The 15888-nt window shown below is 50.5% G+C and overlaps 1 protein-coding gene across 1 annotated transcript in view; it reads left to right on the top strand.

The window, feature by feature from the left end:
* Nucleotides 1-15005, top strand: part of LOC142908192 (uncharacterized) — a 39153-nt gene extending 24148 nt beyond the window's left edge. The window contains exons 2-4 of the mRNA XM_076058510.1: nt 722-1832; nt 6632-6715; nt 14682-15005. Of these exons, the coding sequence (XP_075914625.1) occupies nt 722-1758 (1037 nt within the window). The 3' untranslated portion in view covers nt 1759-1832; nt 6632-6715; nt 14682-15005. The remainder of the gene's footprint in view (nt 1-721; nt 1833-6631; nt 6716-14681) is intronic.
* The last annotated feature ends 883 nt before the right edge of the window (nt 15006-15888 follow it).

Here is a 15888-nt window from a genome sequence, read left to right on the forward strand (position 1 = left end):
AGTGGATCTTTGTCTCTGTGGGGGAGACAAAGGCGTCCGGGCGCGGTGAGTCAGTGGTTGCTGGCCTCCCCACCTCCTCTGTGTGTGCCACAGTGCCGCTATCCTTCATAGGCGCTGCTGCTGCTACTGCTGCTGCTACGGCGAGTACACAGCACTTGCCCCTGCAAGCTGTGGGGCCTACACGGGGAAGCTTTGTCTGTGTGGACTCCACCACGGCCCCTTCCCGTCGTCAGAGCGAATTCCCTCCTCCCATTTCCTCTCCTCGCCTTCCTCTCGCCAGAGGAGCCGGGAACACACAGACACAGACAGACACACACACACTCACACACACACCCACACACACACTCACACACACACCCACACACACTCACACACACACTCACACACTTACACACACACCCACACACTCATACACCGACACACTCATACACCCACACACCCACCCACTCACAGACACAGACAGACACACACACTCACACACTCACACACACCCACACACTCATACACACACTCACACACACACCCACACACACACACACCCACCCACCCACTCACACACACACACCCGCACACTCACACACTCACAGACACACACACTCACACACTCACACACTCACAGACACACACACTCACACACACACACACCCACTCACACACTCACACACACACCCACACACTCACACACTCACAGACACACACCCACACACCCACCCACTCACAGACACAGACAAAGACACACTCACACACACACACCCACACACTCACACACACACACACCCACACACTCACACACCCACACACTCACACACTCACACACACACCCACCCACTCACAGACACAGACAGACACACACACACCCACACACACACACCCACCCACACACTCATACACCCACACACTCACAGACACACACACACACACCCACACACCCACCCACTCACAGACACAGACAGACACACACTCACACACACACACTCACCCACACACACTCACACACACACTCACACACACTCACACACACACCCACCCACTCACACACACTCACACACACACTCACTCACCCACCCACTCACACACTCACACACACAGACACAGACACTCACACTCACTCACCCACCCACTCACACACCCACTCACACACACACACAGACACAGACAGACACACACAAACTCACACACACACTCACACACTCACACACCCACACACTCACACACCCACTCACTCACACACCCACACACTCATCCACTCACACACCCACACACTCACACACCCACCCACCCACTCACACACCCACACACTCACACACCCACACACTCACACACTCACTCACTCACACACTCACCCACTCACTCACTCACCCACCTACCTACTCACTCACCCACCCACTCACTCACCTACCCACACACTCACCCACCCACACACTCAGTCACCTACCCACACACTCACTCACTCACCCACCTACTCACTCACCCACTCACTCACTCACCTACCCACACACTCACTCACCTACCCACACACTCACTCACTCACCCACCTACCTACTCACTCACCCACCCACTCACTCACCTACCCACACACCCACTCACCCACTCGCTCACTACCTCACCCACTCACCCACCCATCCATTTAGCCCACCCACCTCTCCCTCACAACTACCACCACCACCACCACCAACTCCGCCCTTCTATAAACATTTTGTGTGGATCTGGTCTCTCTGTGAGCGAGTGCCTTGGGGTGAGCGGTGGCGCAGTGGTTAGCACAGCACAGCGCCTTGTGCTCGCTCCTCCTGGCGGGGTGAGGGAGTTTGGTGGGTGAGGGAGTCGGTGAGTTGGTGAGTTGGTGGGTGGGTGAGTTGGTGAGTGGGTGAGTTGGTGGGTGTGTGTGTGTGAGTGCGTGAGTGAGTTGGTGGGTGAGTTGGTGAGTTGGTGGGTGAGTTGGTGAGTGAGTCGGTGAGTTGGTGAGTTGGTGGGTGGGTGAGTTGGTGAGTCGTTGAGTGGGTGAGTTGGTGGGTGGGTGAGTGAGTTGGTGAGTTGGTGAGTTGGTGGGTGAGTGAGTGTGTTTGGTGCGTGGGTGTGTGAGTGCGTGCGTGAGTTGGTGGGTGAGTTGGTGAGTTGGTGAGTGGGTGAGTGAGTTGGTGAGTGAGTCGGTGAGTTGGCGAGTGAGTGAGTTTGGTGGGTGTGTGTGTGTAAGTGCGTGAGTGAGTTGGTGGGTGAGTGAGTTGGTGGGTGGGTGAGTTGGTGGGTGAGTTGGTGGGTGAGTCGGTGAGTGGGGGAGTTTGTGGGTGAGTGAGTGAATTTGGTGGGTGTGTATGTAAGTGCGTGAGTGAGTTGGTGGGTGAGTGAGTTGGTGAGTGAGTTGGTGAGTGAGTTGGTGGGTGAGTTGGTGGGTGAGTCGGTGAGTGGGGGAGTTGGTGGGGGAGTGAGTTAGTTTGGGTATGTGTGTGTGTGAGTGCGTGAGTGATTTGTGAGTGAGTCGGTGAGTTGGTGAATGAGTGAGTTTGGTGGGTGTGTGTCTAAGTGCGTGAGTGAGTTGGTGGGTGAGTGAGTTGGTGAGTGAGTTAGTGGGTGAATGAGTTGGTGGGTGGGTGAGTTGGTGGGTGAATCGGTGAGTGGAGGAGTTGGTGGGTGAGAGAGTGAGTTTGGTGGGTGCGTGTGTGAGTGCGTGAGTGAGTTGGTGAGTTGGTGAGTGGGAGAGTTTGTGGGTGGGTGAGTGGGTGGGTGGGTGAGTGAGTTTGGTGGGTGGGTGAGTGAGTTTTTGTGGGTGGGTGAGTGGGTGGGTGAGTGTGCCGGTGAATGGGTGAGTGACTTAGTGGGTGGGTGAGTGGGTGGGTGAGTGGGTGGGTGAGTGAGTTTGGTGGGTGGGTGAGTGGGTGGGTGAGTGTGCCGGTGAATGGGTGAGTGAGTTGGTGAGTGACTTAGTGGGTGGGTGAGTGGGTGGGTGAGTGAGTGGGTGGGTGAGTGAGTTTGGTGGCTGTGTTAGTCTGTGTGTGTAACGGCACTTGCCCCTACAGCCTTCTACAGGCTACCCGGGGCAGCTTTGTCTGTGTCTGGGCGCGAGCGTCTGGAATCCCTTCAGGTTCAGAGTCTGTGAGTGTCTCTCTCCCTTAACTCTCTCTTTTAACTCTCTCTTAAATCTCTCTTAACTCTCCCCAAACACTCTCAATCCCCATCTCTCCATCAAGTTATCTCTCTCCCCACTCTCTCTTAACTCTCTCTTTTAACTCTCTCTTAACTCTCACCAAACACTCTCAATCCCCATCTCTCCATCAAGTTATCTCTCTCCTTACTCTCTCTTTTAACTCTCTCTTAACTCTCCCCAAACACTCTCAATCCCCATCTCTCCATCAAGTTATCTCTCTCCCCACTCTCTATTAACTCTCTTTTTTAACTCTCCCCAAACACTCTCAATCCCCATCTCTCCATCAAGTTATCTCTCTCCCCACTCTCTCTTAACTCTCCCCAAACACTCTCAATCCCCATCTCTCCATCAAGTTATCTCTCTCCCCACTCTCTATTAACTCTCTCTTTTAACTCTCTCTTAACTCTCCCCAAACACTCTCAATCCCCATCTCTCCATCAAGTTATCTCTCTCCCCACTCTCTCTTAACTCTCTCTTTTAACTCTCTCTTAACTCTCCCCAAACACTCTCAATCTCCATCTCTCCATCAAGTTATCTCTCTCTTTTAACTCTCTATTAACTCTCTCTTTTAACTCTCTCTTAACTCTCCCCAAACACTCTCAATCTCCATCTCTCCATCAAGTTATCTCTCTCCTTACTCTCTATTAACTCTCTCTTTTAACTCTCTCTTAACTCTCCCCAAACACTCTCAATCCCCATCTCTCCATCAAGTTATCTCTCTCTTTTAACTCTCTATTAACTCTCTCTTTTAACTCTCTCTTAACTCTCCCCAAACACTCTCAATCTCAATCTCTCCATCAAGTTATCTCTCTCCTTACTCTCTATTAACTCTCTCTTTTAACTCTCTCTTAACTCTCCCCAAACAATCTCAATCCCCATCTCTCCATCAAGTTATCTCTCTCCCCACTCTCTCTTAACTCTCCCCAAACACTCTCAATCTCAATCTCTCCATCAAGTTATCTCTCTCCCCTCTCTCTCTTAACTCTCCCCAAACACTCTCAATCTCAATCTCTCCATCAAGTTATCTCTCTCCTTACTCTCTATTAACTCTCTCTTTTAACTCTCTCTTAACTCTCCCCAAACACTCTCAATCCCCATCTCTCCATCAAGTTATCTCTCTCCTTACTCTCTCTTAACTCTCTCTTTTAACTCTCTCTTAACTCTCCCCAAACACTCTCAATCCCCATCTCTCCATCAAGTTATCTCTCCCCACTCTCTCTTAACTCTCTTTTTTAACTCTCTCTTAACTCTCCCCAAACACTCTCAATCCCCATCTCTCCATCAAGTTATCTCTCTCCCCACGCTCTCTTAACTCTCTCTTTTAACTCTCTCTTAACTCTCACCAAACACTCTGAATCTCCATCTCTCCATCAAGTTATCTCTCCTTACTCTCTATTAACTCTCTCTTTTAACTCTCTCTTAACTCTCCCCAAACACTCTCAATCTCCATCTCTCCATCAAGTTATCTCTCTCCACTCTCTATTAACTCTCTCTTTTAACTCTCTCTTAACTCTCCCCAAACACTCTCAATCCCCATCTCTCCTTCAAGTTATCTCTCTCCCCACTCTCTCTTAACTCTCTCCCTACTCTCTCTTAACTCTCCCCAAACACTCTCAATCCCCATCTCTCCATCAAGTTATCTCTCTCTCTCTCTCTCTACTCTCTATTAACTCTCTCTTTTAACTCTCTCTTAACTCTCCCCAAACACTCTCAATCCCCATCTCTCCATCAAGTTATCTCTCTCCCCACTCTCTCTTAACTCTCCCCAAACACTCTCAATCTCAATCTCTCCATCAAGTTATCTCTCTCCTTACTCTCTATTAACTCTCTCTTTTAACTCTCTCTTAACTCTCCCCAAACACTCTCAATCCCCATCTCTCCATCAAGTTATCTCTCTCCTTACTCTCTCTTAACTCTCTCTTTTAACTCTCTCTTAACTCTCCCCAAACACTCTCAATCCCCATCTCTCCATCAAGTTATCTCTCTCCCCACTCTCTCTTAACTCTCTTTTTTAACTCTCTCTTAACTCTCCCCAAACACTCTCAATCCCCATCTCTCCATCAAGTTATCTCTCTCCCCACGCTCTCTTAACTCTCTCTTTTAACTCTCTCTTAACTCTCCCCAAACACTCTCAATCCCCATCTCTCCATCAAGTTATCTCTCTCCCCACTCTCTCTTAACTCTCTCTTTTAACTCTCTCTTAACTCTCCCCAAACACTCTGAATCTCCATCTCTCCATCAAGTTATCTCTCCTTACTCTCTATTAACTCTCTCTTTTAACTCTCTCTTAACTCTCCCCAAACACTCTCAATCTCCATCTCTCCATCAAGTTATCTCTCTCCACTCTCTATTAACTCTCTCTTTTAACTCTCTCTTAACTCTCCCCAAACACTCTCAATCCCCATCTCTCCTTCAAGTTATCTCTCTCCCCACTCTCTCTTAACTCTCTCCCTACTCTCTCTTAACTCTCCCCAAACACTCTCAATCCCCATCTCTCCATCAAGTTATCTCTCTCTCTCTCTCTACTCTCTATTAACTCTCTCTTTTAACTCTCTCTTAACTCTCCCCAAACACTCTCAATCCCCATCTCTCCATCAAGTTATCTCTCTCCCCTCTCTCTCTTAACTCTCCCCAAACACTCTCAATCCCCATCTCTCCATCAAGTTATCTCTCTCTCTACTCTCTATTAACTCTCTCTTTTAACTCTCTCTTAACTCTCCCTAAACACTCTCAATCCCCATCTCTCCATCAAGTTATCTCTCTCCACTCTCTCTTAACTCTCTCTTTTAACTCTCTCTTAACTCTCCCCAAACACTCTCAATCCCCATCTCTCCATCAAGTTATCTCTCTCCCCACTCTCTCTTAACTCTCTCTTTTAACTCTCTCTTAACTCTCCCCAAACACTCTCAATCCCCATCTCTCCATCAAGTTATCTCTCTCCACTCTCTCTCTCTTAACTCTCCCCAAACACTCTCAATCCCCATCTCTCCATCAAGTTATCTCTCTCCCCACTCTCTCTTAACTCTCTCTTTTAACTCTCTCTTAACTCTCCCCAAACACTCTCAATCCCCATCTCTCCATCAAGTTATCTCTCTCCCCACTCTCTTTTAACTCTCCCCAAACACTCTCAATCCCCATCTCTCCATCAAGTTATCTCTCTCCACTCTCTCTTAACTCTCTTTTAACTCTCTCTTAACTCTCCCCAAACACTCTCAATCCCCATCTCTCCATCAAGTTATCTCTCCCCCCCCTCTCTCTCTCCCCCCCTTCGCTCTCAACTCGCCATCTCTACTCTGATCCATTTCGCTCTCCGTGCATCTCTTTAATATTATTATTTTTATTATTTTTTCTTCACCATCAGTGGAAACGAGAAGATGCTCGTTGTGGTCGGCACTTTGCCTCCTTCATCATTTCCTTTTTTTAAAAGTTTTCTTTTTTGTAATGCCTTGCTTATTGTGGACCACGCCCCCCAATTCCCCTTTTAAATGAAAGATTTCACGAAAGATTTCACGAAAGATTTCACGGTCTGCCCTCGCTCTCACTCCGAACTCTCTCAGCCCTTCCAAGGACTCCCAAGTAAGTGACTGTGTGTGTGAACCTAGCCTGGCACCAGCGTCAGTGTGTGTGTGTGTGTGTGAACCTAGCCTGGTACCAGCGTCACTGTGTGTGTGTGTGTGAACCTAGCCTGGCACCAGCGTCACTGTGTGTATGTGAACGTAGCCTGGCACCAGCCTCACTGTGTGTGTGAACCTAGCCTGGCACCAGCCTCACTGTGTGTGTGAACCTAGCCTGGCACCAGCGTCACTGTGTGTGTGAACCTAGCCTGACACCAGCGTCACTGTGTGTGTGTGAACCTAGCCTGGCACCAGCGTCACTGTGTGTGTGTGAACCTAGCCTGGCACCAGCGTCACTGTGTGTGAACCTAGCCTGGCACCAGCGTCACTGTGTGTGTGAACCTAGCCTGGTACCAGCGTCACTGTGTGTGTGTGTGAACCTAGCCTGGCACCAGCGTCACTGTGTGTGTGAACCTAGCCTGGCACCAGCGTCACTGTGTGTGTGTGAACCTAGCCTGGCACCAGCGTCACTGTGTGTGTGAACCTAGCCTGGTACCAGCGTCACTGGGTGTGTGTGAACCTAGCCTGGTACCAGCGTCACTGTGTGTGTGTGTGAACCTAGCCTGGTACCAGCGTCACTGTGTGTGTGTGTGAACCTAGCCTGGCACCAGCCTCACTGTGTGTGTGTGAACCTAGCCTGGTACCAGCGTCACTGTGTGTGTGTGAACCTAGCCTGGCACCAGCGTCACTGTGTGTGTGAACCTAGCCTGGCACCAGCGTCACTGTGTGTGTGAACCTAGCCTGGTACCAGCATCACCGTGTGTGTGTGAACCTAGCCTGGTACCAGCGTCACTGTGTGTGTGTGAACCTAGCCTGGCACCAGCGTCACTGTGTGTGAACCTAGCCTGGTACTAGCGTCACTGTGTGTGTGAACCTAGTCTGGTACCAGCGTCACTGTGTATGTGAACCTAGCCTGGTACCAGCGTCACTGTGTATGTGAACCTAGCCTGGTACCAGCGTCACTGTGTGTGTGAACCTAGCCTGGCACCAGCGTCACTGTGTGTGTGTGAACCTAGCCTGGTACCAGCGTCACTGTGTGTGAACCTAGCCTGGCACCAGCGTCACTGTGTGTGTGAACCTAGCCTGGCACCAGCGTCACTGTGTGTGAACCTAGCCTGGTACCAGCGTCACTGTGTGTGTGAACCTAGCCTGGTACCAGCGTCACTGTGTGTGTGTGAACCTAGCCTGGTACCAGCGTTACTGTGTGTGTGTGAACCTAGCCTGGTACCAGCGTCACTGTGTGTGTGTGTGAACCTAGCCTGGCACCAGCGTCACTGTGTGTGTGAACCTAGCCTGGTACCAGCGTCACTGTGTGTGTGTGAACCTAGCCTGGTACCAGCGTCACTGTGTGTGTGTGTGAACCTAGCCTGGTACCAGCGTCACTGTGTGTGTGAACCTAGCCTGGTACCTGCGTCACTGTGTGTGTGTGAACCTAGCCTGGCACCAGCGTCACTGTGTGTGTGAACCTAGCCTGGCACCAGCGTCACTGTGTGTGTGTGTGAACCTAGCCTGGTACCAGCGTCACTGTGTGTGTGAACCTAGCCTGGTACCAGCGTCACTGTGTGTGTGTGAACCTAGCCTGGTACCAGCGTCACTGTGTGTGTGTGAACCTAGCCTGGTACCAGCGTCACTGTGTGTGTGTGTGAACCTAGCCTGGTACCAGCGTCACTGTGTGTGAACCTAGCCTGGTACCAGCGTCACTGTGTGTGTGTGAACCTAGCCTGGCACCAGCGTCACTGTGTGTGTGCGTGTGAACCTAGCCTGGTACCAGCGTCACTGTGTGTGAACCTAGCCTGGTACCAGCGTCACTGTGTGTGTGTGAACCTAGCCTGGCACTAGTGTCACTGTGTGTGTGTGTGTGAACCTAGCCTGGTACCAGCCTCACTGTGTGTGAACCTAGCCTGGTACCAGCGTCACTGTGTGTGAACCTAGCCTGGCACCAGCGTCACTGTGTGTGAACCTAGCCTGGCACCAGCGTCACTGTGTGTGTGAACCTAGCCTGGTACCAGCGTCACTGTGTGTGTGAACCTAGCCTGGTACCAGCGTCACTGTGTGTGTGTGAACCTAGCCTGGTACCAGCGTCACTGTGTGTGTGAACCTAGCCTGGCACCAGCGTCACTGTGTGTGTGTGAACCTAGCCTGGTACCAGCGTCACTGTGTGTGTGTGTGAACCTAGCCTGGCACCAGCGTCACTGTGTGTGTGAACCTAGCCTGGTACCAGCGTCACTGTGTGTGTGAACCTAGCCTGGTACCAGCGTCACTGTGTGTGTGTGAACCTAGCCTGGTACCAGCGTCACTGTGTGTGAACCTAGCCTGGTACCAGCGTCACTGTGTGTGTGTGAACCTAGCCTGGCACCAGCGTCACTGTGTGTGTGAACCTAGCCTGGCACCAGCGTCACTGTGTGTGAACCTAGCCTGGCACCAGCGTCACTGTGTGTGTGTGAACCTAGCCTGGTACCAGCGTCACTGTGTGTGTGTGAACCTAGCCTGGCACCAGCGTCACTGTGTGTGAACCTAGCCTGGCACCAGCGTCACTGTGTGTGTGAACCTTGCCTGGCACCAGCGTCACTGTGTGTGTGAACCTAGCCTGGCACCAGCGTCATTGTGTGTGTGTGAACCTAGCCTGGTACCAGCGTCACTGTGTGTGTGAACCTAGCCTGGTACCAGCGTCACTGTGTGTGTGTGTGTGAACCTAGCCTGGCACCAGCGTCACTGTGTGTGTGAACCTAGCTTGGTACCAGCGTCACTGTGTGTGAACCTAGCCTGGTACCAGCGTCACTGTGTGTGTGAACCTAGCCTGGCACCAGCGTCACTGTGTGTGCGAACCTAGCCTGGCACCAGCGTCACTGTGTGTGTGAACCTAGCCTGGCACCAGCGTCACTGTGTGTGTGTGAACCTAGCCTGGCACCAGCGTCACTGTGTGTGTGTGAACCTAGCCTGGCACCAGCGTCACTGTGTGTGAACCTAGCCTGGCACCAGCGTCACTGTGTGTGTGAACCTAGCCTGGCACCAGCGTCACTGTGTGTGTGAACCTAGCCTGGCACCAGCGTCATTGTGTGTGTGTGAACCTAGCCTGGTTCCAGCGTCACTGTGTGTGTGAACCTAGCCTGGTACCAGCGTCACTGTGTGTGTGTGTGAACCTAGCCTGGCACCAGCGTCACTGTGTGTGTGAACCTAGCTTGCTACCAGCGTCACTGTGTGTGTGAACCTAGCCTGGTACCAGCGTCACTGTTTGTGTGTGAACCTAGCCTGGCACCAGCGTCACTGTGTGTGAACCTAGCCTGGTACCAGCGTCACTGTGTGTGTGTGAACCTAGCCTGGCACCAGCGTCACTGTGTGTGTGTGTGAACCTAGCCTGGTACCAGCGTCACTGTGTGTGAACCTAGCCTGGCACCAGCGTCACTGTGTGTGAACCTAGCCTGGTACCAGCGTCACTGTGTGTGTGAACCTAGCCTGGTACCAGCGTCACTGTGTGTGTGTGAACCTAGCCTGGTACCAGCGTCACTGTGTGTGTGTGAACCTAGCCTGGTACCAGCGTCACTGTGTGTGTGAACCTAGCCTGGTACCAGCGTCACTGTGTGTGAACCTAGCCTGGTACCAGCGTCACTGTGTGTGTGAACCTAGCCTGGCACCAGCGTCACTGTGTGTGTGTGTGAACCTAACCTGGTACCAGCGTCACTGTGTGTGTGTGTGAACCTAGCCTGGCACCAGCGTCACTGTGTGTGTGTGAACCTAGCCTGGCACCAGCGTCACTGTGTGTGTGAACCTAGCCTGGCACCAGCGTCACTGCGTGTGTGTGTGAACCTAGCCTGGTACCAGCGTCACTGTGTGTGTGAACCTAGCCTGGTACCAGCGTCACTGTGTGTGTGTGAACCTAGCCTGGCACCAGCGTCACTGTGTGTGTGAACCTAGCCTGGTACCAGTGTCACTGTGTGTGTGAACCTAGCCTGGTACCAGCGTCACTGTGTGTGAACCTAGCCTGGCACCAGCGTCACTGTGTGTGTGTGTGTGAACCTAGCCTGGCACCAGCGTCACTGTGTGTGTGAACCTAGCCTGGTACCAGCGTCACTGTGTGTGTGTGAACCTAGCCTGGCACCAGCGTCACTGTGTGTGTGAACCTAGCCTGGTACCAGTGTCACTGTGTGTGTGAACCTAGCCTGGTACCAGCGTCACTGTGTGTGAACCTAGCCTGGCACCAGCGTCACTGTGTGTGTGTGTGTGAACCTAGCCTGGCACCAGCGTCACTGTGTGTGTGAACCTAGCCTGGTACCAGCGTCACTGTGTGTGTGTGTGTGAACCTAGCCTGGCACCAGCGTCATTGTGTGTGTGAACCTAGCCTGGCACCAGCGTCACTGTGTGTGAACCTAGCCTGGTACCAGCGTCACTGTGTGTGTGTGTGTGTGAACCTAGCCTGGCACCAGCGTCACTGTGTGTGTGAACCTAGCCTGGTAGCAGCGTCACTGTGTGTGTGTGAACCTAGCCTGGTACCAGCGTCACTGTGTGTGTGTGAACCTAGCCTGGTACCAGCATCACTGTGTGTGTGTGAACCTAGCCTGGCACCAGCGTCACTGTGTGTGTGAACCTAGCCTGGCACCAGCGTCACTGTGTGTGTGAACCTAGCCTGGCACCAGCGTCACTGTGTGTGTGTGAACCTAGCCTGGCACCAGCGTCACTGTGTGTGTGTGAACCTAGCCTGGTACCAGCGTCACTGTGTGTGTGTGAACCTAGCCTGGCACCAGCGTCACTGTGTGTATGAACCTAGCCTGGCACCAGCGTCACTGTGTGTGTGTGTGAACCTAGCCTGGCACCAGCGTCACTGTGTGTGTGTGAACCTAGCCTGGTACCAGCGTCACTGTGTGTGTGAACCTAGCCTGGCACCACCGTCACTGTGTGTGTGAACCTAGCCTGGCACCAGCGTCACTGTGTGTGTGTGAACCTAGCCTGAGTGTATAGTGGTGTAGTGTGTATTGTTGTTGTTTATAGTAGTGTAGTGTGTACTGTATAGTAATGTATTGTATAGTGTAGTGTATATTGTAGTGTATTGTATAGTGTAGTGTATATTGTAGTGTATATTAGTGTAGTGTATAGTGTAGTGTATATTAGTTTAGTGTGTAGTAGTGTATAGTAGTGTAATAGTGTAGTGTAAGGTAGTGTAGTAGTGTATAGTAGTGTACTATACACTACTACACACTACTACACACTACACTGCCATACACTATACACTACACTAATATACACTACTACACACTACACTGCCATACACTATACACTACACTACTACACACTACACTACTACATACAACACTACTATACGCTTCACTATATACTACACGACTATACACTACTATACACTACACTACACCACTATACACTACACTATACACTACACTACTATACACTACACTATACAATACACTACTACACACCACACTACTATACACTACACTACTATACACTACACTACTATACACTGTACACTACACTATACACTACACTACTATACACTACACTATACACTACACTACTATACACTACACTACTATACACTACACTATACACTACATGACACCACTCTACACTACTATACACTTCACTACTATACACTACACTATTATACACTGTACACTACACTATGTACTACACTACTATACACTACTATACACTACACTATACACTACACCACTATACACTACACTACTATACTCTTTGGTTCTATTCGGTAGAGTCACGTAGGTAAAAAATAAAACAACAAAAAATCACCACGACGTTTCGGCCACAACACAAGCGGCCTTCATCAGGTGAAGGGACCAGGCTGTCTGGAGGACAGCGCTGGAGTGAAACACAGCCACGCTCAGACCGCGACCTTTAAGCTGTGTGCGAGGAAACAAGGTGCCTTGACAAAGGAATTAGCATAAAAAAATTAGCATTTGATTGGCCGACTTAGCATAGAGGTGGTGTACATTCGGGTGAACTTGCCGTTTGGCGCGGGGGGCGGAGGGGGAGTTTCCCTATTGGTGGTGTGAAAAGGGAATTTGTAAGAGCTGCGAAAGTTTGGGGTACCACTACTTGAAAAAATATACTGTACCATTGAAATTAGTTTAATGTTTGGTTCGATTTAGAACATCTTTCCAATGGTTGCTTAATTTGAAACCATCCTCTCGGTTGAAATTGTGTCTGTGCTTGTAGATCTGAATTGCCTCGTGAACAAATCTCTGATAAAAACCCGTGGGTTTGCAAAGAACCTTGGTATCGGAGAAAATTATATCGTGATCACCCACAGCGTTGTAACAGTGATCAGCCACGGCAGAAGAATTCGTTTTGCCGTGTTTCAAATCTGATTTGTGCTCGCGAATTCGGTCAGAGACATGTCGCTTTGTCTCCCCGATATAGCAGTCACCGCAGGTACAACTCAATTTGTAAACCCCGGGGTACTGTAAGTCAGGAATGACATCCTTCACGGATGGGATCAGATCACGAATTTTGTGTACTGTATTGAACCGGACCTGGGTCTTGTGTTTGTTTAGAATTTTGGAAATCCTTTTAGTAACGCCTGCTATATATGGTAGTGTGATGGTTTTGACCGGAGTATCAAGTGTTTTTTTCTGTATGGAGGGAGAAACAGCTTGGCGGATGGTACGGTCAGAGTATCCATTCCTTTTGAGGGCCAGGTGTACATGTTTTAATTCACTGGTCAGGTGGTGTTGGTCCGAAATGCAATGAGCCCTATTGTATAAAGTTTTGATGAGAGAATTCTTCTGGGCTGGGTGGTGGTGGGAATCAGGCTTCAAGTAGGAATCCGTGTGGGTGGGTTTCCTGTAGACAGAATGCCCCAATGAGCCATCAGGTCTCCTCTCAAACAGAACATCCAAGAATGGCAGCTTGCCATCTTTCTCCACCTCCATGGTGAATTTGATGGCGGGATGTCTGGAATTGATGTGGTGTAGGAAAAGGTTCAGAGCTGGGAGGCCATGTGGCCAAATGACGAAAGTGTCATCCACATATCTCTTCCACAGGGAAGGTCTGCGGGTGGAAGTCTGGATGGCGTCTGATTCAAATTTCTCCATGAAAATATTGGCTATCACTGGTGACAAGGGGGATCCCATGGGGGTACCCTCATTTTGTTTGTAGAAGGAACCATTCCAAGTAAAGTAGGTATTGTTGAGGCAGTGCCTGACTAGTGCAGGTGTATCGGGGTCTAGTCCATGTTGGACCACTACACTACTATACACTTCACTATACACTACACTACTACACACTACACTACTATACACTTCACTATACACTACACTACTATACACTACACTGCCATACACTATACACTACACTACTATACACTACACTACTACACACTACACTGCTATACACTACACCACTATATACTACACTATACACTACACTACTACACACCACACTGCTATACACTTCACTATACACTACACTATACACTACTATACACTACACTATACACTACTATACACTACACTGCCATACACTATACACTACACTACTATACACTACACTATACACTACTATACAATTCACTATACACTACACTGCTATACACTATACACTACACTATACACTACACTGCTATACACTATACACTACACTACTATACACTACACTACTATACACTACACTACTTTATACTAGACTACTATACACTAAACAGTCTGCGGAAGGCTACACGTGCGGATGAATGCCTTCGTCCTGTCTTACGGCTTTTGGTTTTCACAATAAACGTTTCAGGGTTAGATCCCGTTATTCACAAATGTGCCGTAACCCTCCACCACCCGACACGGCCAATCGGTAAAAAAAAAAAGCGTCACGTTGACAAAAGACAAAATAGTTCGCTGCTTCAGCCCACCCGCGATGTCGAAGAGTTGAATCCACAACATTTACACATTTCGTTTTTGGGGTTTTTGCAGAATCGCGCTTCGGAGTCATCCTCGCAAGTGGACGACTCGTCCAGGATGGGACGGGGCGACGGGGAAGTTTCCCTCCGGAGCGGAATCGGTGTCCACCTCTCGCCGAGTGAAAAGATTTTAAACGTAGCAACGGCGACAAATTAAAAAATCTAAATCCAAGACGCGGCCTTTGGGAAAGTCAACGATGGCTCGGAGAATCACAAGTCCAGGCCGACAGTCGTCCGCGAGGATTGCGCGCATCCTTACCCTCTGCCTGACCTTGAGCTCAGTCTTGAAGGCTGCGGCTGATGGCGGCGGTGGTGGTGGTGGTGGTCGTGAAGGCGATGGTGGTGGTGGTGTAGGTTGTGGTGGTGTTGATGGTGGTGGTCGTGAAGGCGATGGTGGTGTCGGTGGTGGTGGTGGTGGTGGTGTAGGTTGTGGTGGTGTTGATGGTGGTGGTCGTGAAGGCGATGGTGGTGTCGGTGGTGGTGTTGTTGGTGGTGATGGTGGTCGTGAAGGCGATGGTGGTGTCGGTGGTGGTGGTGGTGGTGTAGGTTGTGGTGGTGTTGATGGTGGTGGTCGTGAAGGCGGTGGTGGTCCTGAAGGCGATGGTGGTGGTGTAGGTTATGATGGTGTTAATAGTCGTGAAGGCGATGGTGGTGTCGATGGTGGTGGTGGTGGTGGCGTAGGTGACGGTGGTGTTGATGCTGGCGGTGGTGGTGATGGTGGCGGTGTTGATTGGGGTGGTGGTGATGGTGGTGATGGTGGCGGTGGTGGTGGTGAAGGTTATGGTGGTGTTGACGGTGGTGTTGACGGTGGTGATGGTGGTGTTGATTGGGTTGGTGGTGGTGGTGATGGTGGTGATGGTGGCGGTGGTGGTGAAGGTGATGGTGGTGTTGATGGTGGCGAAGGTGATGGTGGTGGTGCTGATGGTGGTGGTGAAGTCTTCCGTATGGCAGGCAAGACCTCCTCAATGTGCTCACCACCTCCTCCTCCACCACGACGACCATCATCGTCAACGTCGTTCGCTCATTTCAAGGCCCAGGCTCGAGGTCCTCAGGAGGGAAGGGTCACTTCTGCAGGGCCAGGCTCTCATACCGCATCGACCAGCAACAACAACAACACCGTCAACAGCAACAACATCAACACCGTCAACGACAACAACATCAACACCGACAACAACATCAACACCGTCAATAACAACAACAACATCAACACCGTCAATGAC

Source organism: Petromyzon marinus (assembly GCF_048934315.1).
Source record: "Petromyzon marinus isolate PM22_M1 ecotype Great Lakes invasive population chromosome 76 unlocalized genomic scaffold, UKy_Petmar_22M1.pri1.0 chr76_unloc.1, whole genome shotgun sequence".
Lineage (NCBI taxonomy): Eukaryota > Metazoa > Chordata > Hyperoartia > Petromyzontiformes > Petromyzontidae > Petromyzon > Petromyzon marinus.